A 27,703-nucleotide genomic window follows, 5' to 3' on the forward strand; every position below is an offset into this window, starting at 1 on the left:
ACTGATGTTGAAGATGAAAACTTACATGAACAGAACCCAAAGAGTACTGTACACAGCTACAACAAAATTAGGTGATGATCAATTATTATGGACTTGGCTCTTCTCAGCAATGCAGTGATTCAAAACAATTCCAATAGATGTGAGATGGAAAGAGCCGCTTGCATCAATTTAATGAATGTAAATCAAAGCATAATATTTTCATCTTTGTTTGCTTGATGTTTCTTATGTTTTTTTTCTTTTGTTCTGATTTTTCTTACACAACATGACATTTATAGAAATGTGTTTCAAAGGATTGTACATGTTTAACCTACATCAGATTGCTTGCTTATAGTCACTTGAACATCAGTGTTATTCACCAGTCACATGTGATTGTTTAGAAAAGACCAAATTACAACTGAGAGCATTAGCTATGATATAAGATGGCAAGAGAATGTGCGACTATGAAAGAAGATTCTATTAAGGAGAAAAAACTACTTTTAATCAGTGTACATTTGATTATTCATGCAGCTTTTCAGTGTATTTTGCCAAGTAATTCTGAATTGGTGAAAATGAAAGAAAAGATCAAAAAATACAAGGTCACGGATAGGTACTGTATAATTAAAAAATTACTAGACATCTGGAACAAATGATTAGACTAGAAGAAGAGAAAAAGGGATGGTCTGATATGATGGTAAATTTTGACAAGGACCTCCAAAATATGAACAAGTTTTCAAAAATTCAAGAGCTTACTAAAAAACAAGATAAAAAACTGAAATGATTCCAGGGAGTACTGCTGCCCAATGGAAATCATTAAATCACTTCAAAATGCACAAATGGTATAAAAATGAACAAGGAGGAAAAATGTACCTTCATTCCCTGATTAGAAGAAAATAAGTTATTTTATACTTATCCGTTAATTATGAATTCTGATATTTACACTTGTGTCTGTTTAGTGATTTGGGTATTCAACCTAGGATGGATTTACAAAGCTATTACAACATACTTGTTTAGCTTTGTTAATAACTCTCTACCAGAAATGGAAGAATTTCTTAAAAGAGCATGCATTTATTTATTTTAATGTTTGACATAGCATCAAACCTCTATGCAGAAAGGCTTACTAGTGAAATGATTAAATCAACCATAACAAATTTAATGAACTTTTGACCAGAGATTAAGCAGAAACTAGGAAGAGGTTTTTCATTATCCATGTACTATAATATCTATATAAGTACTTATGTTTTGCTTTAAAATAATTTAAAACTTGATAATTTTTAAACTTCACTTTTATCTGCATAAAGTTGCAGATGGTAATACAGTAAGTAAATATAGTCTTTTTATTCATGCAGCATTTTAAAGAAGGTAAACTAAAACCAAACTTAATTTATTATTAATCAATTAATCTAATTAATCATTGGAAGAGTAATGGGGAAAGTGCCTGTTATTGTGTAAGAGCAATACTATTCAATTGTAAAATAAAAAAAATTTTTTTTAAAGGATTAGCATGCTATTGTAGAAAAAATGTTTGATCTGGAGCCAAAAGATTTGAATTCAAATCCCTCTTCTGTAATTACTGCTCCTGTGACCAGGGGCCATTCACTTTATCCCTCTAGGTATCAGCTTCAACAAATCTGAGATGAATAGAATGGATTAAAAGAGGGCTTCTTGACCTTTTTTGTGTCAAGGAACCCTTTGACAACCTGTGAAGCCCATGAATTCTTTTTCAAATGAATGTTTTCAAATGCATAAAATAGATAAATGTTGGTAAAAACAAAAACATATTTTTTACCCATCGAATTTCATGGACCCTGCTAATACACCTCAAGTTAAAAAACTGGTTTAGAGAATTCTAAGCTCATTTTAGCTCTTACAAGAAAGTCAGTTTATAGAATTTCTTTCTTTGTAAATTTAAAATTTTTGAATAGCAGTAATTATTAGTAAGTTTTTCTTTACATTGTAGGGAAATTTTTCTCTCTTAAACTTCTATCTGGTCCTCCTGAATCTTACTTATTTATCTTTGCTGTGGTCCTTAGCAGAAATGTAAATATAATTTAAGTGATCTTCCAAAGTCTCTTCCATTTCCATTAGTCTAGAAATATTCTTTAAAATGGAAATCTGACATCATTTCAACAAGCCTTAGAATTATTCGTTAAAGTGGAAATTTGACATCATTTTTATCGTTTCAAGAAGATAAATTACTTTACTGCATGAACATAATTATAAAAGAGCTAATTACAAAATGCTTATAAATGATCCTTTATGAGATATTAATTTTAAATACAGCTGACAAAATTAGTGTTTTTACCTTACTGTTCATACCTCACACAGGAATGCTATGATTAAGTAAAGTTACCATATCTGTTTCAAAGGGATATTCTGGCCCCGAAATCAGCAAACTACAGTCTTCTGAGGGCTGAATTTGGTCCTTGATTGTTGCTTACAGATCTCTGGCAAGTCTATGATTAACTGTCTGGCCAGTTGGTGATTAACTATCTTTGACAGTTCAGTTTGACTTATGTAGCAATTGGCTGTGAAATCTTGAGAGAGAAACTTAAAAATGGAAGATGATCACATCTGTAGTAGGCACTTTGTCATAGAGAAACTAGGCTTTAAACTGGAAAGACCTGGGTGTATATAATATATTATTTCATAAACTTTTTTTCAGAAGGTAACAATGAACCAAATGCTTAACAATAAAACATTGAGGATTGTTAATTATTAAATTCTTAAATTTAAAATATAAAAATATATTAGCAAAGACAGTATGTAAACACAGCATATGAAGTAGCCTATTTATTACATAGCTCAGAGTTAGGCAATGGTCCCTTTTGCATCACTGTAATTCTTAAATACAAAACACAATTAATTATAAAACAAAAGCATCATTATAATCTTTAGAGTTGAGAAATGCCATGTCTGAAGCAAGAATCCCCTCCATAATATTCCATAAAATGGCCATCCAAAGAACTGAAGTGATAGGAAATGTTTTACCTTACAAAATATAGCATTCCATGTTTGGCTAGTTTAGAAAGTTTTTCCTTATAATAGTAAAATTTCTCTCTTTTTAATCTATGTTCATTGACCCTCATTCTATCCATTAAATCAAGCAAAATCAAGCTAATGTGTTTTTCTCAAAAAGTCTCTTCACATGGATCAGACATTTTGACTTTTTGCCAACTTCCTTTCTTCATACGCTTTCACACAGTTCTTGCTGCATTTGAGTATTTATGTAAACAGGAAATCTCTAGTTGCTAAATGCTCCAAAATTCATTTGTAAATGATTTCATTGGAACTAGGAACACATTTTCTCATGGAACAATATTATAAATTGTGGCTAGATTCCCAGGTTATCCCCCCAAAAGTCTAACACATAACAAAAATACTATACTTTTATGAAGAAAGAAAAATAACATATAATATTCTATAAATAACCATGTTTTGACTAGTGTTTATCTTTAGTAAAAAGCCAACTAGACGACCTTTGTGGTCCTTTCTATTCAAAAGATTCTACTATAATTCATACATAGAAGTCGTAAGAGTAGATTGAAAGGACTAGTTTAATTGAGGCAACTAAAGAAAGTGGACCATAAAAAGAAAAATGGAGGTAGCGGTACATGAAGAGACTAGAGAGTGATAGAGATCCTAGTTTTATTTATTCCCCTATCCCAGATTCTGGGTTATACACATCCTTTTGATCTTGTGAGCACCTATGTTTGAATGCCTGTATTTAAGAACCAAACTCTTACATTCAGCCTCTAATGAATAAATGTGGTAGCGCTCCTGTCACAGTGTGTGACAAAAGGAAGACCCAATGAATAGAGAAAGATGTTTTATTATCTAAGACAGCGTCATCCAAGCTTTTTTGATCATATATCATCAAAAAATTATACTCTGAACATAGTATATTTACTTCTTTATAAAATCATGATACTATTTTAGTAATAATTATTCTAAAACTTATATAAAAATATTTTGAAAATACTATTTTAAAAACCTCTTTGCTCTCACCAAAATGTATTTTGGTGAGAACAACATGAGAAGTTATCCTTTATTATAAATCATATTTTAAAACTCTGTGATATAACAATTTGAAGGTCTGGTTCTAAGTTCTGTTTATTTTTGATACTTGACTTTAATAGCTGTCACAGTTGAAGAAGATACATCACAAAGACACATAGATCCAAATGGAAGAAATGCATCGTTGGCTGTGCTTGCTAAATCATGATACTCATTTTTCATTCCTATCTACCAATTATGCAAAGGTCTTTCTTGAAACTCTGCTAACAAATTTCCACTTTCAATCAGTCATTCTTGAAAACTAATCAAATTCTGCTGTATTTTTGTTCTTTTAACAAATGTGTTCAGAAACTTTTCATTTGGAAGATAGAAAAGGTAAGAAAAAAATTCTCTTAAGTTTCATAAGTACGCAGATGTGAGTTTTTATAGGAGACATATCATTTTCTCTAAGCCAGAGTGGAAAAGATAACTATCTATGAACTGGGTATGAGCAACAGAGTCAAACACTACATAGAAGTCAAGAAGGATAATGACTGAGAAAAGATAAACAGATTTGGCAATTAAAAAATCATTAGTGATTTACAAAAAGATCTACAAGGAAGCAAAGAAAAGATGGATTGCTCAGAACAAAATGTGTACTATTTATTACATAGACTTTTTTGAAATGGGAATGTATTGCTTTATATTTTGAATCCTCTTATATTTTGCTATGCACATGGCAATGTTTTTACTTCTATTTTATACTTAAGTTCAAAATAAATAATTTTTTAAAAAAGAAATCATTGGTATCTTTATCTTTGAAAAGTGCAGACAAGTTCAATTGGTGAGGAATCAAAGATAAAGAGGTTAAGAGAGTTTCTCTTAATGGCATTAGGGAAGTCAGGGAAAGATCATGCTATAATAAAAATAACAGTACAAGAAAACTTATACAATGATTCAATAAGGAATCATATTCTGTATCTTTCTGTGTACTACTGAAAACAAAAATGTGAGAAAAATGTTTTGTTTGTTTGTTTGTTTTACAAAGCACTGGTAGCACAGGGTCTGCTTGAAATTCCTGCATCAGTCATGAACTGATCTAAGGGCAGGAGGGGCTATATAGGGAGATGCTAGGAGGAGAAAGGAATTTTGTCTTCTATATTCTTTGGATACTAGTATTTGGTTAGGTTCTAACTGCCTTGAGATATTAATACCTGATGAAGCCAAAGAAAGTCAGGAATGAAAGATAAGGCTGGAGAAACTGAGTCAAGATAGAGATTAGAGAATATTTAGTAATTTATTTAAAAGGGAGAGATTTACTGGGACCAAATGGATCCATGATTTGGTTCCAGGGCTGAATGAGACTATGGTCTCCAAGAATCCAGCAAACAATGTGAGTTCTCAATGATATAAATATATATATATATGGCTCGGATTCGAGAGGAGTCAGGGTGCTGAGAGCAGAACGGAACTCTGACAGGGTGGGGCAAGCCAGGAGCCACAGATTGGATGACATAATGAGGGAGGAACCCTGCAGATGGGGAGAGGCATCTTGATAAGATGGTATCTGATATTCTGATAGCTTGAGATGGGGAGAGGCATTCTGATATTCTAAAACATAAGCTCTTTTATCCTTATCAAATATTCTGATTAATAGGGAAGGATGGTTTTGCAGGATTGAGCAGAACAATTATAAACTAAGGCAGAACAATTAGGGAAACCCAGGCAGGACAATTTAGGGAAACTGAGTCAGGATAATTAGGGAAACTGAGTCAGGACAATAAAAGAGAACTGTGGCATAACAAATAATAGGAAAAGGGGATGGTACAGTTATATTGCACAGTTGTCTACAGTAAATTATTATGAGGGAAGATGAAATTCAATCCATCTTCTCACCTTGTAAGAAGTCATCTTTTCAACCTCTTTTAGGGTTATGCTATTATCCTCCCTTAGATAGCTATGGTCCCCACTTTGGAACCAATGGTCTAAGGTACCAGGAAAAGCTACCCCCTGCTCTAATTTTGTACTTAGTGGGGATAAAGTAAGTTACATATGTTAAAGCATCTTGAAAAACTGAGTCTATAAATGTGAGGTGCTATCATTACCAGAAGATCTAATTCTAAAAATACTTAAGTTGCATTATATATCTGCATTGCATCATCTCTTTTAGCAAGGATTTTTTTTTTAAAGCCTGGAATTAATAATCTAGTTGAGACTACATATGTGAGCACACACACACACACACACGTGTGTGTGTGTGTGTGTGTGTGTGTGTGTATAAACATATTTGAAGAAATAATACAGAGTAATTAAATCACCTAAATATCATTTATTAGGTTTCTACTATGGACTAGACAACGTGAGAGATACTGAGAATATAAGAATAAAAGTCAAAGAAAGCATATAATCAAAAGCTTAGTACTGTGGTATAGGCTAACCATGCAACAGGAGCTCAAGAGTTCATACAAGAGGAGAAATCACTAAGGATCAGAGTAATGAGAATATTACATGGAAAAAGAATGGCCTCTAAAGGATGGGGAGGATTTGGAACTAGATTCAAGTTCAATCTTCAACACATCCAGATTCTTTGATCCTGGGCAACTCCCTTGACCACTCAGTGCCAGCTGGCCATACTCTAAAACTAAATAAACTCACATTTGCTTTATTGAGTGAGTTTCCTTATTTAGCAGGAGTTTCCAGATGTTATGGGCCAGAACTCTGAACCTGAAATAAGGATTCTTACAAGGTGTTAAGTCAGTGGAATTGATAAGGACAATGATTATCTAGTTCAGCATGGTGATTAATAGTTCTCTAGTTCAGTATATGTATTTAGTACTTTATATAGTTCTACAAGATTCACACCTACGATAATGTAATTATAAGAGAGCATATAAACTCAGATAAACTCAGCCAGAGTCAGAGCCAGAGAAGACAAGCAGACTGGAGGGGAGAGCTCAAGCTCTAGGAGCCAAGGAGAGAGAAATTCATTTCCATCTCTTCATCAGCCTCGTGGTGGCAGGTTTGTCCTGCATTTTCTGCAGTGAAAGCCAGACTCCTGAAAACTTTTAAGAAAGCTGCCCAGCCCCAGGCAAAGAAAATAGATTGTGAAGGAGATAATAAGGGATTTGGCAATTCTTGTGGTGATTACTGAACTGAAAAGAAGGCTGTTCCAGAGACAAAGACCTCCAAAAAAACAATAAGAACATTACACCCAGAGACACCAATAAAATCACAAGTCCTAAAAGATCATATTTTTTCTTCTATGATTTCTATAATTTCTTCTATGATTTCTATAATTTTCTATAATATATGATATTATAGAATTATATTATTATAATATAATAAATTTCTATAATATATATAATATATATATATTCAACCTTATTATCTTTTCAGATTTCTAGTCTGACATCACTGTTTATTGTATATTTCAATTTAGATGTTCTATAAGCATTTTAAATTCAATATGTCTAAAACAAAACTCATTATCTTCCCTCATCCCAAACCCATTCCTTTTCCAAATTTTCCTACCTTTGACTACACCACTGTTTTAATTAACTAGGTTAACTCTTCTTCATCCCATATACCTAGCATTTGTTTCCTCCTCTTTACTTACATGGTCATCATTATGGTTAAGATATTCATCATCCTTCTTACCTACTGAAAAAGACTTAATTGGTTTCCTTGTTTCAAATCTTTCCCTTTTCAAATCCATCATCCACAGAGTTGTCAAAGTAATTTTCATAAAGCATGAGATTACCTATGACGACCCCCTATGCAATAAAATTCAGTGGCTCTCTATTACCTCTAAGATAAAATATGAACTTGTTGGTTTGGCATTTAAACCCCGTTACAACTGACACTTACAAGCTTACATTATTTCCCCGTCCTATATTCTACTGTCCATTCAAACTGGACATAACATTTCTCACTCATGACACTTTATTCAGATCCACTGGTTTCCACTCATTGTCCTTCATGCACATTTTCACTCACACTATCTCTTAGAATCCCAAGTTTCTTTGAAATTCAATTCAAATGCCACCTTCTTTTCTGATCATCCCAGCTAATAGTGCCTTCCCCTAAATCTATATATTTGTAAAATCTATAGACATTATTATATCTATCTATAGATGTGCTATATATCACAAAGTGTTAAAGTATAGATAACAAGAAAGCATATTCTTTCATTTTGTTCTCACAAAAATATATTTTATTGAAAACAAGTAGATTTTTCTGATTATTAAAACAGTATTTTCAAAATATTTCAAAATTTTTATTTTTGTCTGTTTTCAAATGTACAATTATTAGTAGAATAATACTATGTATATATATCTATTATATCTATTATGATAGCTATCTATAAGATAGGCAAATACATGTATGTGAATAGAGAGATAGAGCTTTAACAGGTTTGCACTAACACTTTTGAGTATGTGTGCATAGATAAGATAGATAGATATAGTGTATATACAATTTGTTTCCCTCTCAAAGTCTATAAAATGAATGAAGGCAAGTTCTGTTTTGTTTTTGTGTTTTCAATGCCCAAGGTCTAGCATAGTTCTTGGCAAATAGCAGGCATTTTAATAAATGTTTGTGGATTGAGTCATTCAAGAAAGCCTTACCTTGTCTTATAGTCTTACATAATCTAAGTACCCAAAGTGAATATGTGAAGAAGGGTACAGTTTGGTATAATGGAAAATATTTTGGTTAGAATACTTAAATCCTATCTTGTTTTGCCATTTATGACTAATGTGAGAAAGAGCAAATCACTTTACCTCCTGGGACTCAATTTTCTTATTGGTAAAATAAGGGGGGTTGTATTAAATGATCTCTGAGGTCCATTATAGCTCTAAATTTATAATTCTATGCACAGATTCATGACTGTTATTCATTGGAAGGATGAAGGCTAAATAAAGAAATAAAAGTTAATTTTAATTCAAAATTCTGTGTTTATTCCTAAAGATATTAGTCAGCCAATCCAGCTGTGGTGCTAGGTTGAGTCATCACTGTACTATATAAGACACTTCTTGTTGTTCTGAACTAGGAGACTCCATAATATCTGCATTTTAAAAAATCTTCCTCAAAAATGAGCAAGTGGGTTGGCACTTGAGAATGCAATCTTTAGTATAAATATAAGGCCTCTCGTTAGGATTTTTTTTTATCTATATGCTTTGAGAAAAATAATTTTTTTAAACAAAATTTACTTCAGTATGACATAATAATATAATAATTATTATTATTATAATCACATATATAAAGCCCCTCAAAAGTTTGCAAAGCACTCATATAGATCACTTGATCTTCATCTTATGAGGAAGGTACTATAAATTTTAATATAATTCCCCAGATGAGGAAACTGAGATGCCAGGGATATCCATCCACTTACTAGAAGGGTTATACAAGTAGAGTTTTCTAATCTAAATTTTTCTAATCCAAGTCTCTTCTGACTTCCAACGCCACTATTTTTTGCACTATGGTAGGCATAAAAATTATTTACAATAAAATATAAATAGGTCTTATGAATTGGTTCTCCCCACAAATTAATTCTATTCCAACACAAGAAATAAATACACCACCACTGAAATTTCAAAAGGCGAAGGGAATTCTTAAATACTTTGAGGAGAAGGATTCTATCTTGTTCTATTCCTTCTTAAGAATATGCCATACTTAAGAGCACAAACTATTTCTGGACATTACATAATTTGTTTATGGTACAAAAAATTAAATAGGGAAATGGGGGTTGGGGGTAAGAGAAATGCTAAAAAAAAAAAAAAAAAAAAAAAAACTCCTGCCAGGTAAATTAGCAGAAAGCTAGAAGGGCTCAATAAGGAAGATCAGAACAGATGGGGTCAATCAGAGACCAGTAGGAGAGGAAGATATTCTACTCAGAAAATAGTGCCTAAGTCCTCTAGAGGAAAATACTTTAGCTCTGGTTGGCTGAAAGGACAGCTGGAGCCTCATATGAGATAACGGAGGTTAAGAGAAAAGGTTTAAGAAAGAGAGCAGAAGAGTTTCTTTAGACTGACAGAAAAATAAACCTTATTAACTTCTGCATTAACCAAGGATTGTCTCTATTCAAATGTATAGATGCTCAAATATTTGAATTTTCCTCCTAAATTTTTATCATTTGAAAGAAAGTGCATTTTTCTGGAAAACTTCTGTATCATTTCCACATTTATTGCAAAGTGGTATATTTCATATAGCTGAAAATACTGCAAAGTGAGAAAAAAGACAATGTAGTTATTTATAGTTGTTTTTAAGTTGTTAAAAGCAACCTCTGAGAAATATTATATATGAGTAAATGTTATTTGAATGATTTCTCTTTACTCTCTGCAATATTACTACAGACAAACAGAGCAACAGAGACATTAACATGATTCTGGAGGATAGATGTCTTTGCTCCTCACCTTTGAAGAGAGGTGATGGATTCAAGATGCACAATGAGATATATTTTTTGGATATGGAAGAACAATTTAAAAATCTGTTTCGTTCAATTGTGCATATCTGTTACAAGGGTTTTTCTCTTTTCTGTGGAAGTGTGGGAGGGAAAGAAAATAAAATGCTTCTTAACTTTTCAGTTAAGTAATTTTAAAAAACCCATATCTTTAATGACTAATGGCTAAAAACTTTTTACTCACTGGCTTGTACAATGATCTCTCCTCATTCCCTTTTCCTTCTCTCCCTTAATTCTCCCTTCTTTCCTTATTTCCTCCCTATTTGTTTCCTCTTTCTTACTACTCCCTCTTTAAGTCTGTAAGGTATTACAGAGAAAAACAACATTGGTTAGTGACCTTCCTCAGAGTGTAAGATGTGAATTGTCAACACAACAAAGAGAGAGCTTCCATTTCCATGACAGTCTTTTCTTTGCAGTGGGCCTAGAAGACTCTACTCTGCTTTGAGCTTCCTGATTTGTGGGAAGTAATAGAAGCAAATAGTGCATTTCCCAGTTAAAGTTTCTAAAGAGTTCTCCCCTTTCCCCTGCCCAGCCTCCCACACCATCATTTACCCTAAGGGAGCAGCAGAGAAGGTCTCTATCTCTACTTGAGCTACTCTTGTCTCACAACTGAAAGAATGAACAAGTATTACTTTCTTAGCCTCACTTGAATTTAGATTATTTGTATTCAAATCACTTGACATTTATTTAACGTTACTTTTGCTTTACATCAATGGGGTGAGAAACAGATGAATAAACACGTAACAGATTATTAATTTGAAATGTAATAGATATCTATAAATCAAAATTGATAGGGATAATTTCAATCGCTGACCATAAAAAAAATTAAGTACTTGGTTTTAATAAAAAGTGACCTTCTATGGGCCAAATTATTGAGGAAAGCCTCTGGACTGTATTTGAAAATTGTGTGATGCTCTTAATGAACTCCTGCTTCTCCCTAAAACAAAGGCTCTATCTTTAGTATCAGTATTCTTCCTGTCAGGGGCAGAAAACAGTATTGGAAAGGAAATGATATCACAGTCAGGAAGATCTGGACTCAAAACCCATCTCTGATCCACACTAACTGGCTCTGTGACCCTGAAGAACTATTTAATTTCTCAAGGCTCTGGGTAACTCTCTAAGATGGTTAAGTTGCAGAGAAGGTGCATTAACCTATAATAGCTTCAATCCCTGTCACTGCCCCTAATTCTTTCTGTCATGTTGTATGCCTGGAAGTTAAAGAATATCACATTCTCTGAAAATTAAATTTATAGGACACCTAAAGGGAAATGGAAAAATATACAGTGGGTATGAATAGACTGAAACATTACAAACACAGAACTGTGCAGGAGAAGCAGCATCAGATCTATGACTGAAAGAGGATATAGAATAGTCACACAGTCAAAAGCATGATAAAAATAATAACTAATATTTATATGACATTCAGTGTCAGACACTGTGCTAGGTACTTTACAATTATTCTCTCCTTTGGTACTAACAATAATCCTGTGATTATCATCTCTACTTTATAGATAGGAAAACTGAGTCATAAAGGGGGTAAGTGATATGCTCAGGGACTTAGAGCAAGTCAGTGTCTAAAGCAGAATTTGAATTCAGAATTTGAATTCAGGTCTTTATCCTCAGTGCCATCTAGCTGTCTAGGTAATTAAGTTGTCTTGAGAATCAATAAATAGCCCCTATGCTACACAGAGTAGGAAGGAATTAAGTGGATATCAATCCATCACTGGAGGATAATAAGCTTCTATGGGATCACAAAATCACAAAAATGCAGAGGCAAAAGGCATACTTAGAATATATATTTGAGAATAAGGAATTGAGAAAAAAAATCTTCCATGCATCTTTCTTTTAAATCTATACCCTTGGATGGTGTGCTCATTAACACCCCAGGCCTAGACAAATATTATAGAAGGTACACTACCAGCTGAAACTGAAAGAAACTTTCCATAGAAAGTAGTACTTCAAAGAAAATGACACTCTTTAGGCCAATTTCTGTTTAAATCTTTTAGGAAGCAATTTTTTTTAGAAGTCCATCTTTCTTACTCCAGTCTGATAGGAGTATTTCCATGGTACTTCCACGTATACAGTGGAAAATCAGATGAATTTGAAGTAACAGGACCTAAGTATGAATTGCAACTGCAACTCCCTACGAATGTGTCTCTGAATAAGTCATTTCATCAGGGTGGGCTTCAGTAATCCTATGAATAAAATGGAGACATCTAGATGACCTTTATCTAAAGCCCCTTTATTGCTCCAGATCTATGATCTATGACCTGTCGTTATAAGGAACAGAAGGATATTTGCCTCCATTAAATTCCTATTCTGATATCTCATAGTATGTGGAAATGAACTTGTGTGACTAGAGGATACCCCACCAAAGAATAAGTCTGGTTAGACTTTGCCAAGATGCAAAAGCTTTGATTAAAAGCCTAGCATCAAACTGGACATGTCTGTCGTCAGAGAATCAGTCTAACTTATTCTGGAGAAGTTGGTCTCCAGAAGGTTAGTCACCAAGTAATGAATGTGCTGTAGGCAACATGGTGGTGGATAGAACACTAGACCTGTAGTCAGGAAAATCTGAGATTAATCAGGCTTTAGACACTACTAACTGTAAATCTGGGCAAGTTACTTCATCTTAACTTCCTCAGCCCTATCCCCCCCAAAATGTTTCTTAATATTTAAAAAAAAAAAAAAAGCAAAAAAAAAAAAAATTAAATTGAAAGGCTATGAGCCATATGGGCAAAGGAAGTATCTAGCTATATGGATGGACCAAAATCAAGAAAAACACCAAATTAAAAATAATTTTAATTAAGTTAAGGATAAAAATAGTAAAAGAATAAAAAGTCTGTTTATCAATATTTTTCATTTATTTAAAATGCCTTTAATAACAAGGAACCCCCCAGTCTTTCCATCAAGCTCTAAATGGAAAGATAAAAATGATATCTCAGGAGTTCAGTTTTCTTAAGCTCTAAGAAAAATATTAAGAGATGGATTTTGCCATTCGAAAAATGAAAGATAAAAGTCATTCCTTGTAACTATATAAAAAATTTCATTAACCAAATGCAACATTTTCCCATGACTAAAGAATTTATGATTTAGAGATAAGAATATATTTTATTTCCTAGTTTAATAAAATGATAATATTAAATGCTATTAAGATTATATAATGAAATTGGTAAAGAGATAGGAAGGCTCACAACTTTAAAAAGTATTTTTGATAAATATTCTAAAATTTCTATTAGGAATGAGTCTCTTCAAATTTACATGTACCTTTTTAATAGGAAAGATAATTCCAATTTTGTAGAGAACCAAAATTCATTTGCTACAATTTAAATATGTATATATATATATATATATAATTTCTCCAGTATTGTTTTCTAAATGTAATGTAAATCAGAATTTTATTCTCTTACATCATTTAATAATATTCTTTGCTCTTAGGAACAAAGTGTAATGTTCCCTATCTTTTTCTACTTTCCATTAAAGAATTCAGATAGCCTTCTGATTTATATTCTAGATCGACAACTTTATCAAATCAGAGGCTATTTCACTTGCCCCTTACAATGTTTATAAATGTTTCTCCATCCACATCCCTCTCCCATCCTTAAACCCACTTAATGCTTTTCCAAAAATAAATTAATCTTTGCAGCATTTGTTAATTTCTATCCAGACAGTGCATAACGCTTCTTGAATTCTCTGCCTAGTCACCCATCTCCATCTGCTGGCTTAATTGGTAAAATGCAAGCCTATGCCCAATGTTCTTTCAATCTATCTTATTTCTGAGAGAAGTTTCAAGTAGGAACTTAACTTCTCATGAAAAAGGAACACATTTTTCTTTTCCATGGATAAATTGTAAACTGAAACATACAAAATGACCATTTAAAGATAATTTAATGCACATTTAAGTCACAGTAACATGTCTGAAAGTATATTAAAATAATCAGTTTAGAATCCATGTTTCTCTGACCTCTTTTGAACACACTTCATAATGTCAATACTACCTGCCCTTTTAGGATTATCTTAAAAGCTGACAGATGCCAACTTTTGGGAATATTTTTGCATTTAGTAGGAGCTTCTGGATCTTTGGCATATATTCTTGGCTGCTATGTGAAGCTTCTACTTTTCCACTTTGCCTCTGGGTATGTCAAATGCTTAGGTTATTAAAGATATACTATACATTCCCAGTACCTTCTTTTAAAATTCATGATTAATTTTACTGTAGCAGCACCTCTTTTTATGCAATAACCATGTTCCTGAAAAGCTGTATATAAATCAAATTTTTTTTAAAGTTATATTTTAAATGCATTATGGGAGCTCATTATTTAAATCAACTCAGGGTTGAATCCTTTTGTAATGCAAACATGAACCTGCCATTTTATCTATTTTCTAAATTTATATTTTCATATGTTAATTTTTTTTTAAATGGTAGTTATTGAGTGCCTACTATCTATAGAACAGCAGTTCTCAAACTTTTTAGTCTAGGATCTTTTAACATGCTTAAAAATTATCGAAGGCATTCCCTTCCCACAAGAAGTTTTGTTGATATTTGTTATATTAACAATGAAAATGTTTTAATATTATTATGAAAATAGTTTTGACCTACCAGACCTCTTGGAAGGATCAGGGTTACAGACCACACTTTGAGAACCACTGCCCTACATTATTCAATATCAAAACAGTTATAAAGTTATCAGAGAAGTATAAAGAATATAAGATTCATGATATACTTTAAGCATAAGATGAAAACAATTAACTCCAAGGAGTACTTCTGAGCTACTCCTAAGCTGCAACATTCCCCCGCATTTTTATTTCAAATATAATGAGTGTCAATACTGATGTGGTCAAATTCTTACAGTTGTGCATCATCTCGGTCACCAAACAAAATTTAACATATTAAGAATTAAAGATTTAAATTTGTGAAAATGATCTAAAAATAGTATGACTTTTAGCAACCTATTTTTTTCCCTGATCCTATTATTGTCCCTGCATAAGTAGAAAAAGACTATATAATATTAATGACCTCCACCTTATTCAAGTACCTTATCATAAAATAAAAGTGATCTTGGGTTGGTTCTTTGTGGTGACCAATATAATGTAATTTCTTTGAGGTCCAACTAACTTGGAAATCGTTTGAGTATACTCCTAGATGTATATGTGTGTGTGTGTGTGTATAAATAGTATACCTGCTAACTGGGCATAACAATGAAATATATACACCTGTGGAAGATGACCTTCAATGAAGATTCCTCATTGCTACACTCTTATCTCGACTAACAGGCTCAATTTCACAACCCATAATGAGGTAATGTTAAAGAGGAAATCATACTAACCCCCTTTGATGGCATACTTCCAAATTTGATGAAAGGAAATGCATAATGAGGTTTTATAAAATGTAGTGTTCTTATAGGTTATAAATTAGTTGTGAATAATTAGGGTAATGAAGGATTGGCAAGAAGATTAAAGCTTGCCTTGCCAGCATATGGTAAGACAGAGAGTTAGGGGTGGGGTTAGGGTTAAGTCAAAGGAGGCCTGCAAGCTTCTACACATTGCACTTCCCTATCTGCCGCCAGAACTGTCCCCTTTCTCAGGAGAAAGAATAAAGACCTTTTCTGATCTCTGACTCAGACTGCAAACTTTTGATGCTGGTGGTCACCGTCCCCCACACATCCTTATATCTGTATCTGAACCTGTACTTTTGGACAATATCTTCATACCCTGCTGACTTCACTTTGACAAGCATCCTTATCTTCCTCAAATCTGTCTCCCTCCCCCCATTGCCTGGGATTTCACCAAAAATTATTCCTGAGGATACAAAAAAATAGAAGTGGAGAAATCGTTCTTATCACTAACTTATTGTCATAAGTGATGATCAAATATTTTGTTGCAAATTATTCTGACTCCACGAATCAATATTCTAACTCAGATTGTAAAGTCATGCTATTTATCCCAAAAGACCAGTCTTGAATGATTTTATAAGAATTAGATGTATGTATGTGAATGTGTGTGTGTGTGTGTGTGTGTGTGTGTGTGTACATGGCCTTTGTACAAAAGACAGCTTAGAAACAACAAACAGAAAGCCAGAAAATGAGGGGGGAAAAGAAAGGATGCATTGGGGGCTGAGGCTCCCTGCTCTGGAACACAAGAAGACTTCATCAAATTGAATGAACATCCAAGTACTATCTGTTGATGCAAATTTTGTCCCTTTGACTTTTGGGAGGAAATGATGGTGGTGAACCCTGAGAAACTTTCCTCTGGGAGAGGCTCACCCTCAGAAAATCAAGATATGTGGTCTCATTCAGTTTGAAATCTTGGCCAGGCTGCACACTCTATTGAAGTTTAGTCTAGAACCACTCCTAATAGCTTATTTAATTGGACTTGAAAGTCAGCTCAAACTGCTCCCCAGTCCCTAGGCTAAGATTTACTCATATAACCAGGGGTTGGTCAAACTATCTTCCCAAGAGTCCTAAATAGGATTATGATTGCCAAGGAAACTGTCTTGGCAAAGCTGCCCTGCTAGGACTTTTGCCCACTGGTAAAGATATTGTTTTCTCAGTGCCAATAAATCTCTTTTTGCCACACAGATTTTGGGTTTGCCAAATATTTCGCATAGGACCTGCTGGGATTCCCCATCCGAATTCTCACACCTTATCACAACTACCAGTGACCCCATCACTGTGACACTAATGCAAATAACAGGAGAAGATAATATACTGATTAACAAATAAACTCTTAATTACTTAACAGATGAAAATGGCCTTCCTTCCTCCAGGGGCTCCAGTCTTGACTGCAGAAGAGTTTTTCTATCATTCCTTAGATACCTCTTCACTCAGGAAGCTCACTCCACCCCAGCCCTTTCCCCCTAGGGTCTCTTCTTCTAATTGGCTAGTTGTTCCCAGAGTCCTAAAGTAAAAAGAAGGCCCTTGCCAATCCTAGGGTCACATTCCTCTCCAGGCCACAGTCCTCAGGCTCCACAGAACTTTCTCTACAACTTCAGTGCACTGTCACCTCTAACCAGTTTTACATGGGTGGGCAGGAACTTTTTGTTTGTATCTGTATTCCCTGAAGTTGAGCACAATACTTGACAAATAGTAAGTGCTTAATAAATGTTTATTGATTTGACTGAAAAAAGAAACCAGTGGAGACAGAAATGGCCAAAGCTTTTGTAAAAAAGGTCTAGAATATTTTATAGAAAGGAAATTCAATTGTCCAATAAGCATTTATTAAGAGCCTATTTATCTATCAGAAGGTACTAATTACTAGAATTACAAAGACAAAAATAAAACATCCTTACTTTCAGTTTTCAATCAATCAACGTACATTTATCAAACTCTTTTTAAGTCCCAGATATTGTGCCAAGGGATGGGGAAACCAAAAGAAGCAAAAAATAGTCCCTCCTCTTTAGAAGTTTATAATCTAGTGGGAGGAGACAGCATGCAAACAAATATATGAAAAGCAGCCTATATAGAGGATTAGTAAGAAATAATTAACAGAGGGAAGGCACTAGAATTGTACAAACCAGAATTTTAGATGGTACCTAAGGAAGCCCAGGAGGTCACTAGTCAGATCAGAAGAGGGAAAGCAATCTAGGCATGGAGAACAGCCAACAAAAATAACCAGAGCTAAGAGAATTATGAAAAAGTCAGGAAGCTTTTTTCCCTGGATTGAAGAATGTATTTTGGGTACTGAGACTAGAAAGGTAGAAGGGGGCAAGGATTTGAAAAGCTTTGAATGCCAAACAGAGAGCATTTTATATTTGCTCCTGGAGGCAAAAAAAACCAAAAAAAAAAAAAAAAAAAACCATTGGAGTTTATTGAGTAGGGAGATGGTATGATGGGACCTGTATTTTCACTTTAGTAACTGGGTGGAGGATGGACTGGAATGGACAATATTTGCGGCAGAGAAAACCACCAGCAGGCTTCTGTAATCATCAAAACATGAAGTGATGAGGGCCTGCACTAGAGTAGTCTCAGTGTCAGCAAGAAGTGGGTAGCCAATAACAGACACATACACAAACATATGTGTGTATACATATGCACAAAATAATTATAATATAATTTTATGAGGGGTGGGGAAGGAGAAAAGGCACTAGAAGCTGGGGGGCTAGGAAAGGCCTCACACAGTAGGTGGCATGGAATCTGAGCTTTGAAGGAAATTAGGGATTCTGTGAGGTGGCAGTTAAGGAGAGAGACATTTCAGAGATGGCAGAAAGTAAATGCAGAAAGAAACAGTGTGAGAGAAGAAAGCAAAGGGTTAAGAGATGGGGGTTAACCAAGGGCTGATACTCTTTTAGCAGTAAAGAGCCTTTTCCTTTTAGTGAGAGTGGAGGAGGGAGGAGAAGGAGTAGTTTCACAAAGAGAGAAGGAAATTTGCACTTGCTGCCAAATGAGAGCAGGGGGAGTAGTGTGAACTAATAGTGCAGACAAGGGTGTTAAAGTGGCAAACAGTAAATGAGAATTGGCCCGGGGCACCCTTTGACATACATGGAGTGTGCCTACACTAGCATTAACTGAGAAATATGTGTTCTTTGTTTTTCGAGGTTTTCCCCCCAGCCAAATAGTTTATCTAGATGATAGATTTTTAAATGAATTTCATTTATGGTATTCTTGAAAATATTGGCAAATGAGAACTAGGAGAACAATATATACAGTGACTTAAATGATTTACATGAAAGTAATAGCTTAGGGCAACTGAATTCAGGGTAATTTTAATGACCAATTCTGGTCCCAGAGAACAAGTAAAACATTTTCTTCTTCCTAGTACATGCTGAATGTGGAGAAAGAAGAAACGGGAGCAGAAGCATGGATAAACTTGTCTGGTGAACTCAATTGGTTGCTCAGTTTTCTTAGGGATGTGTATGTTGTTTTGCTGTAGATGGGATAAAATAGGGAGAACTGAGGAAATTAATGTCTCATGGGGTTAATATACTATCTGCGGGGGAGAGTATTATTAAAACATAAAACAAAAACTGAAAACTCCTAGAAAATGGGTAGAGCAGCATATGGACACTTTGCCTTGCCAAAGAACACCTAACTCTCCCTCTATTTAATGATGAACGCTACTAAGGTTTTGGAACACACTAGTACCATAGAACCTGCTCAGAAAATTCAACCCTTCAATTGCAGTGAAAATATTGTGTAGATCCTGGTTTCTGCTTTGAAGAACTTAAATTCTATATTCTAGTTTAATTCATGAATTTTAAATGTTGAAAGCTTTTAGAAACTTACCAATAAATATTTTTCCCTCTAGGCCAATGATATCTCCAAAATGATAATGAATTCCTTATTTTAAGAATAATTTTACTTTATCATGATTCTTAAGTGATCTTTTATTTAAAATGCAATGTTGCAGCCCCTTTTTACTTGCAGCTTTCACAGCAAGTAACAAATACTTCTCTTGATCATATTCTATTTTCAAAGACTTCTCTTTTGGATTCACAGTTCAGGGTAATTAGGATCTAATTTTTTGAACAATGACAGAAAAATAATTCCTTAGAGCAAAAAGGCAAATTCTAAAGATTGTAGGTAGAGATATTTTGAATTATAGCTTCTGTCAGATTAGGAATAGGATTGTTAGATGCTCCACTTTTAATAACAGTACCACATCAATCTTTTTAAAACCAAACACAAGCAATTTTGCTTGATACATTTTAGTAGAACAAGGAGTCACGTCTTTCACTAAAGAAAAGGTTTATATTCTGTTCAGTGTAAAGAATATGAAGGCTTTGTTGTCCATATCAGGTTTTTTCACTAACTATTGTGCAGATAATAATTATATCAAAATGATATTACTATAGTAACTTTTAGAGAAAAGGATCATGTTCTGGAAGGGCCTTCAAAAATCATCTATCCAACACCACAGATGAAGAAAAGGAGTCTGGCCCTACAAAGGTTAAATGACCTGCTGGGATACTAAGTCCTATAACTCCAAATTCAGCATTCTTTGCATTACTTTCCACCATCCAACAATCTCTATGAGAATTATATGTCTTAAAATCCCTTTTACCTGTTAGCCAACCTAACAGCATAAGCATTTAAAAAGTCAAACTGAATTTTCAGTTTTAATGTATTATATGTTTAAGCAAAAAAATAGTTCTGAGAACATTGTACCGAGCAAGAAGATTATGTGATGATCAACTCTGATAGACATGGCTCTTTTCAACAATGAGGTAGTTCAGACCAATTCCAATAGACTTATAATGGAGAGGGCCATCTGCATCCAGAAAAATAACTAGGGGACTGAAAGTGGATCACAATATAATATTTTCACCTTTTTTGTAATTGTTTGCTTGTTTTTTGTTTTCTCATTTTTTCCCTTTTTTGATCTGATTTTTCTTGTGCAGCATGATAAATGTGTAAACATGTGTAGAAGAACTGTACATGTTTAAAAAATATTGGATTAGTTGCTATCTGGGGAGGAGTAGGAGGAAGGAAGAGAGAAAAATTTGAACCACAAGGTTTTTCAAGGGCAAATGTTGAAAACTATTTTTTATGTATTTTGAAAATTAAAAGCTATTATTAAAAATAGCTCTGAATAAGCAAAGGATTATAATTCTTGGAACAACAAAATTAATTGAAAGTGTAATAAGATTACAATAGCCTTGGTATCTAGCCACTATACTATTTCAACAAAATTGGCAAAACTTTTAATGAAGTATAAAAAAGTTAATCAACAATCCTATTTAAGATTTTGATATTTGTAAGGTTATTAAATCAAATAGGCAGAAAATTGTTTTTGCTTCATAGTGTAAATTAGTAATTTTAGGAGGAAAAAAATTCTCAAATAATATCATCATAATGAACTGTACCACTCAGAAATAATCAAATGTGTATGGAATCACATAATATCAAACAAGTAAATTTAACTAGAGATTATCCATTCAAACTCATATAAGAATAGGAATTCCTTCTACAACACAAGTAATGAGTCATTCAATCTCTAAATCTCTCCTTAATGTTGTCCTATTAAGGGAAACTGCCTTCCTCTTGAGGCAGCCCAGGACACTCCTAAGTAACATATAATTATTTTAAAAAATTTCTGTATCCTGAGCTAAATCCTGACCCCCTGTAATTTTGAAATTGATCCTATGGAATTTTATTCTATAGAAAACAGCCCCCAAACTCTAGCCACAGGGAACGTATCTTGAATATTTTTTTGTAAAAACCATGCACAATACAATGTGTATGTGGAGGGGGGGGGGGGAGAGGGGGATGTAATTCTATCTTAATTAGAAGTTACTAAAGTACTGAGATAAAACTATTTGTTAATATTATGTTTATATATGAAAATGAACTTAAATTATTAAAACAGCTGATGGCTGCTGGTGTCAGGAAGACCTGAACTGAGTATAAATCCAGCTTCAGATAACTTCTCAGCTGTGTGACACTAGGCAAGTCACCTAACCTCTAATTGCCTGACAAAAGGATCCACTGGATTCCCTGTAGAAGGAAATGGCAACATTCCAGTATCTTTGCCAAAAAAATCTTATGGACAATTGGTCCATGAACAATCAGACATAATTAAATGAATTAACAACAATGATGCTTAAATTACTAAGAAGAAATTTTAATATATTTGATTAACCTGCCCAAAAGGTTCAACAAAACCAACAATTCAGTACTACTAAATTGTTTCTTTGGCTTCTCTAGAAAGCAAAAAGTAAATAGCATTTACCAGACAATAGTTTGCTAAGAGAGGGACATACCTAATACCTGGATACATAAATATCAACTCCTGAGAGCCAAAAAGAATTTGCAGACTTTGGAATAAGCCTCCCCTGCAGCAATGTAATAGAGATTAAGTTAAATGTACAGTACTCTTATTTAACACCAAAAGCAAACAGTATAAATGAGATCAAGAATTTCTTGTTGTCCATTACCTTAGGAAAAAATCAGAGATGCTTTGTGAAGTGATATTCGGTGGCAATGTTGGGTTTTTGTGTGTTAAAGATTAGAAATTAACTTGCAAAAAAGTATTTAACTGAAAAATTTTGAAGAACTTCATGTTGTATTACCCATATACACAACATCTGCAACTGCATTTGTAGCTGTAGATAGATATTCAACACCAGTGATGCTCATAAGGATGAGCTCATATCAGAACAGTCATACAGATATAAATTATTTTCAATATATTCAGTTTAAGAAGACAGGAAAGTATTTTATGCAGATTTCAATCAAAGTTAAAACAAAATTGTTGTGGCATTTTAAATTCTTTATAAAATGATCTCAAATAGTTAATGAATGTTGTTTCTGTTAATATCATTTAATGTAGCCACTCGTCAATTAAAATGTAACTGATGAAGACAACAAATATTAAGACCATATAATATGTTGTGTCCTTGGCACTAGAGGAGATTGAAACTTTAGAAAAAACTTGCCATTTCCTTAAAGAAACTAAATCAAGTTTGGGGATATGACACATATATAGATAATTATCATATGAGGAATATAAGGATATAATGAAAAAAAGTGTGGTGTTCTTCTTTTTTAAAATATAATGGTTCTCTCTGAGAGAAAGCAGGTTTCTTGGGGAGGTTTTTGGGAGGCAGTCTTAGTTGCAGTTGAAAGTAATAATCACCCAAAATGCAGCCAGCTGGTAAAAATGCAAACATTTATTTTCCCCTTCCAAAATACCCCGGTTAGTTGAGGCCTATCTCTCTGCTTGGTTCCAAGAGCTCTTTCAGATTGTCCTTTGCTTCTGCCTCTGCTTTCTTTAGCCTCCAGCCAGCTAAGTGGAAAATGGAATGAATCTCTCTTGCCTGGGAGAGAGGGCTTGTGGGCTTCCTCCCAGAGTGCTCCTTTCCGACCCTAGTCAATGTTCCGAAGTAACTCTCTCTAAACCGAAGTAACTAACTAACCGGAAGCTAAGAGCCTCTTTATCTATGATCTCCCAAAGGCTGACTCCTCCTTCTGGAGGCACACCTAAGAGAGGTGTGAATTCACAAAGTTACAAAGTTTACTTTGTGAATCTCCCATACTCTTGAACTCCAATGAGTACTTCTTGCTTATATGAGCTCTCTAAAGGTGTGAACACAAGAATTGTATCAAATAGTTCTACTTAGTACCTTGTTTCAGGTTCTGGCCCAAAACATCTCCTTGTAAGATCAGATCAGTGATACTGAATGATGCTAAATTAGATAATTATTGTCTCTATAAACTCTAATGACTTAACAATTTGTAAAGATTCCAACATTTGAAGCTGGAGTTTTGGGGAAAAAAAATAGATTTGAATCCTGGCTCTAACATTTAGTAAATGTGTGACTATGGGTAATTATGTCACTTAACCTCTTTTGAGTTTCAGTTTCACTCATCAATAAACTAGGAATAATGATATCTGAACTACCTATGTGATGATAAAAAAATTTTGCAAACCTTATATTCACTATATAAATGTGAATAATCATTACTTTTTAGACTCAATCTCATATATGTGAGAACTCCCTCTACTAATACAGACTGCAGCCCCTCTAGAGCTCACTGAGGGGGTCTTCAAGAGATGCTAGGCCCAAATGAGTCATTGTTATATAGTCTACCTGGTGGTGAACTGCTTAGACTTTGGCTAAATTGTTCCTTGGGTGATAAATATCCATACTGTAGCTGGGCCTGTACTCAAATTCTATCTATCTTAGTAGGATCTGACAATTTTTGTTACAGTGGCCTAGTCTTTGAGAATCTAGTTCATTTCTACATCATGAAGAAGCATGAAGGATGTTATAATAACAAAAATAATGTGATAAGCACATCAGAGAATTACAAAACAACATTATATGAGTTTGGAGAAGTAGGAGCAAGAGAAATTTCGTTAAGAGGCAGTATTTGAATTGGAATTTGAAGGTTGGTATTCTAATAAGAATCTTTTTATTTTCTAAGGAGAGAACCAATAGGACTCAACAAGCTCCTATTATACCACATAAGCCTCTTCCTGGCTGATATTTCTTTTTCTACCCCTTTTCTATAGTTTCCTATATATGGATTTTTCCATCTAGCTTCAAGTTTTACTCAATTGGGCTTTATTGGCTACTTTCTAGCATCTCTTTGCCAACAAAATCAAGATGAAAAAGCAATCATATTGTCTTTCTACAAAGCCCTTTCCCATTATATAAAACCAATGTTGTATCTTATCATATATATCACAAAACTGCAAGGAAGGTCTTAATCCCAGATGTATGAATTTTGCTGGTAATAAGAAGCTGTTGAAGACTTTTTTTAGAAGAGGAGTAGAGAATCAGACCTCTCTATAAGCAAGAATAGCTTGACAAAGCTATGATAGATAGGTTGGAGGGAGAAGACAGTAGTTTGAAGATCTTAACAGAAAACTATGTAAATAGTCCATAGAAGTAGGAAAGACAGATCCACTAACATAATATTGGTGGAAGAATGAATTAGCCTCACTATTCTGCAAAATAATTTGGAACTAAGATAAAAAAACAGACTATAAATATATATATGTATATGTATATATAAAATATATTTTTTATCTTTTTCTCTTATTCAGTTTAAGAAGACAGGAAAATATTTTATGCAGATTTCAATCACAGTTGCCTCAACAGACATATTTTGATGTCCACCTACCTACTGATCTATCACATGCACACACATAGACATAAAGTTCATGTACACATTGCACATAGATGTAAAAATGGATACACATGCATGTATAATATAGCCATGTGTGTGTTTACACACATGCCCACCAAATATTCAGAAAATAACTTTTTATGGTAGTAGGATCCTAATCCTGTTTTCAGAATAAAGTAGGCCTATTTGAAAATAAAGAATGGCTGAACAAATATATGACTATAATAGAATAACAATGCTGGAAGAAGCACTAAATATGACAATTTGGAGAACTGGGAGAAGTCTTATAGGAACTGATACAGAGTAAAATAAGCAGAAACAAAAAAATATATAGCAACGAGCCCAACAATAAAAAGGGAAACAATGCTAAAAGTTATTAAAATTCAGATCATTGCAATAGCCAATCACCTACACGTGATTAATGAAAAAAATGTATTTTCTCCTCTCTGTAAAGAAATGATGGAATATAGAAATTTACTGAAGATAAACTAACAGATATGATCAATGTGTTCATTTATTTGATTCATTCTATTTCTTTGTTATAAGGGAGGGTTTTATTGGAGGTAAGGGGTTACTGATAATGTGACAGTGATGTAAATGAATATAAATAATAAAAAAGAAAATAAAGAGCTCCCATACTAGTATGGTAGGAGTGGAATTAGAAACGAGAATAAGAATTTAAGAGAATAATTCCAGGCTATAATTATTCCAGACTATAGTTGGGGCTAAGATAAGATTCAGAACATTTATCTGAAGTATTATAAAGAAAAAAGAAAAAAAAAAGGAAAACAAAATATTTAAATACATGTAGAAAGACATCTGACTCCTATAGAATATCATCTATCATGAAATGGGATTTAGTATAAAGTTCTTCTCAAATCTCATCTTAATAGTGTTTATTACTGGAAATACTTTGTTTATCACACTGTTTAACCTTTGAGTCCATGCTGAAGAATTGTATCACAGACTATTTTTAAAAGTTTCTAATGTATTAAGAAAAAGATTAGGAAGCACCAAGAATTTAAGCTTTTATAAGAAAATCAATAAAGGCAGAGATAATAGAAAAAAAAAAAACAGAAACTAAAGAAATTTCAATTAAATATTTAAGGCCTTTTGTTTAAAAAGAATAAAGTAGAGAATCCAATGCATTTTTGGTTACATGTGGTAGGAGGAAAGAATTATTATTAATATAACAATTGGAATAAGACACCCATTCAGTAATCTATGCATAAATTTTATTAGTCAAAAAAAAATCTGCTGATTTAAATTGTGAAAAATGCAACTCACTGTTTCTAATTCAGATTTTGGTAAATGGGAAGAACTGTTCAAAAAAAAAAAATAAGTCCAGTGGCAAAACCAGGTAGTTATTTAAAGTATAATTAGCTACATCCCCATATGTTCCTTTTGTGCTATATGGTTTTAAGCACATTGCTACTTGAAACCTGAAGAAATTTATTTTAATTTGGTCCTCAAGCTTTGTACAAACTTGTATGCAAATGTATAGACTTTTGATTAAAATTTTTTAATTTCTTCCTTCTGAAATCCTATAAAACTAAAAATTAGTAAATCAGACTCAGACTTTTGGTATCTGATTTGATCTAACAAAATATGCATCTTACAGATAAAAATGAAGCATAGAAAGGAGAATTGGTTTGTTTAAACAAATAAAATGACTTAATGGAAGACCAAAAGTTATATAGGAACTTTGGGTTTCATAGTTCCTTTGAAAGAACTCATGTTAATAAAATTCAAAAGGCTCTTCAACAAAGAAAATTTTAGAAATATTAAAGCTCTTGAGATGGAGGAAACAACAAAGCCTATCATAGGAAAAGTAGCTTCAACTCATTTACAAAATGATGTTTTAGATATCTACGGTTGTCCTGACTTTGACAGAAAGAAATGATAATCTGATAATCAATTAAAAAAACAGATCTGCTAGAAGAAAAAAGTTATTTGATCTGATTACATAAATTCAAAACATTTGTCCTTAACCTTGCACTTTAATAATTAATAGCAAAAGTTTGAAAGAATTAATGAAGCTTTCAAATATGAGGCAACATAGACTGGAAACCTTGGTTTATAATCTTACAAAGAAATAAAAGGGTCATTATTGAAATATTATTATCAGGAAATCAGGAATTATCAGGAATATAAGGGAAAATAGTTTCTTAATAAACTATATTATATCAAAATCAATCAGGGTAAATAAAACAAGTATCTTTCTTTTTGTAGGAAATAAAAATGAAACACTTACTTAAATGGTGTAAATAAAAATGGCAGTGTGATTTCCTTTTTCTGAGTCATTTTTATCTGAAAATCAAATATTTAAAAATTATAAGGACACATTAAATGAGAAATACATTTCATCACTTTTATTTTTAAGTATAAAAGGGGATATAAAAAAGTTCTTTAAAGTATAAGTACTTCAGAAATTGACAGTAAACCTATAAGCAGTCATTAGATATCTATAATGCACCTTCTCCCAAACAAGGCCAACCTCTATTATCTTTATATTCTGCCCCTTCCTCTGGAAAATTGGCCCATAATCATTCTTCCTCCTTATGCATCCTCCCCACTCCCAATCTTCATTCTCTCCCTAGCTTTGGGCTCATTCTCTCTTGGTTACAAATATGGTTAGATCTCTCCATTCTTAAAAAAGCCTCACTTGACTCTTCATCTCCTCAAGCTGTTATTGGGTATC

The 27,703-nt window shown here is 33.3% G+C and overlaps 1 protein-coding gene across 1 annotated transcript in view; it reads right to left on the reverse strand.

Moving 5' to 3' along the window:
- The window catches only part of PIGN (phosphatidylinositol glycan anchor biosynthesis class N), a 174,137-nt gene that overhangs the window by 83,963 nt on the left and 62,471 nt on the right, over positions 1-27,703 (reverse strand). The window contains exon 11 of the mRNA XM_051969902.1: positions 27,257-27,312. Coding sequence (XP_051825862.1) covers positions 27,257-27,312 — 56 coding nt within the window. The remainder of the gene's footprint in view (positions 1-27,256; positions 27,313-27,703) is intronic.

This window comes from Antechinus flavipes, chromosome 1 (assembly GCF_016432865.1).
Source record: "Antechinus flavipes isolate AdamAnt ecotype Samford, QLD, Australia chromosome 1, AdamAnt_v2, whole genome shotgun sequence".
Lineage (NCBI taxonomy): Eukaryota > Metazoa > Chordata > Mammalia > Dasyuromorphia > Dasyuridae > Antechinus > Antechinus flavipes.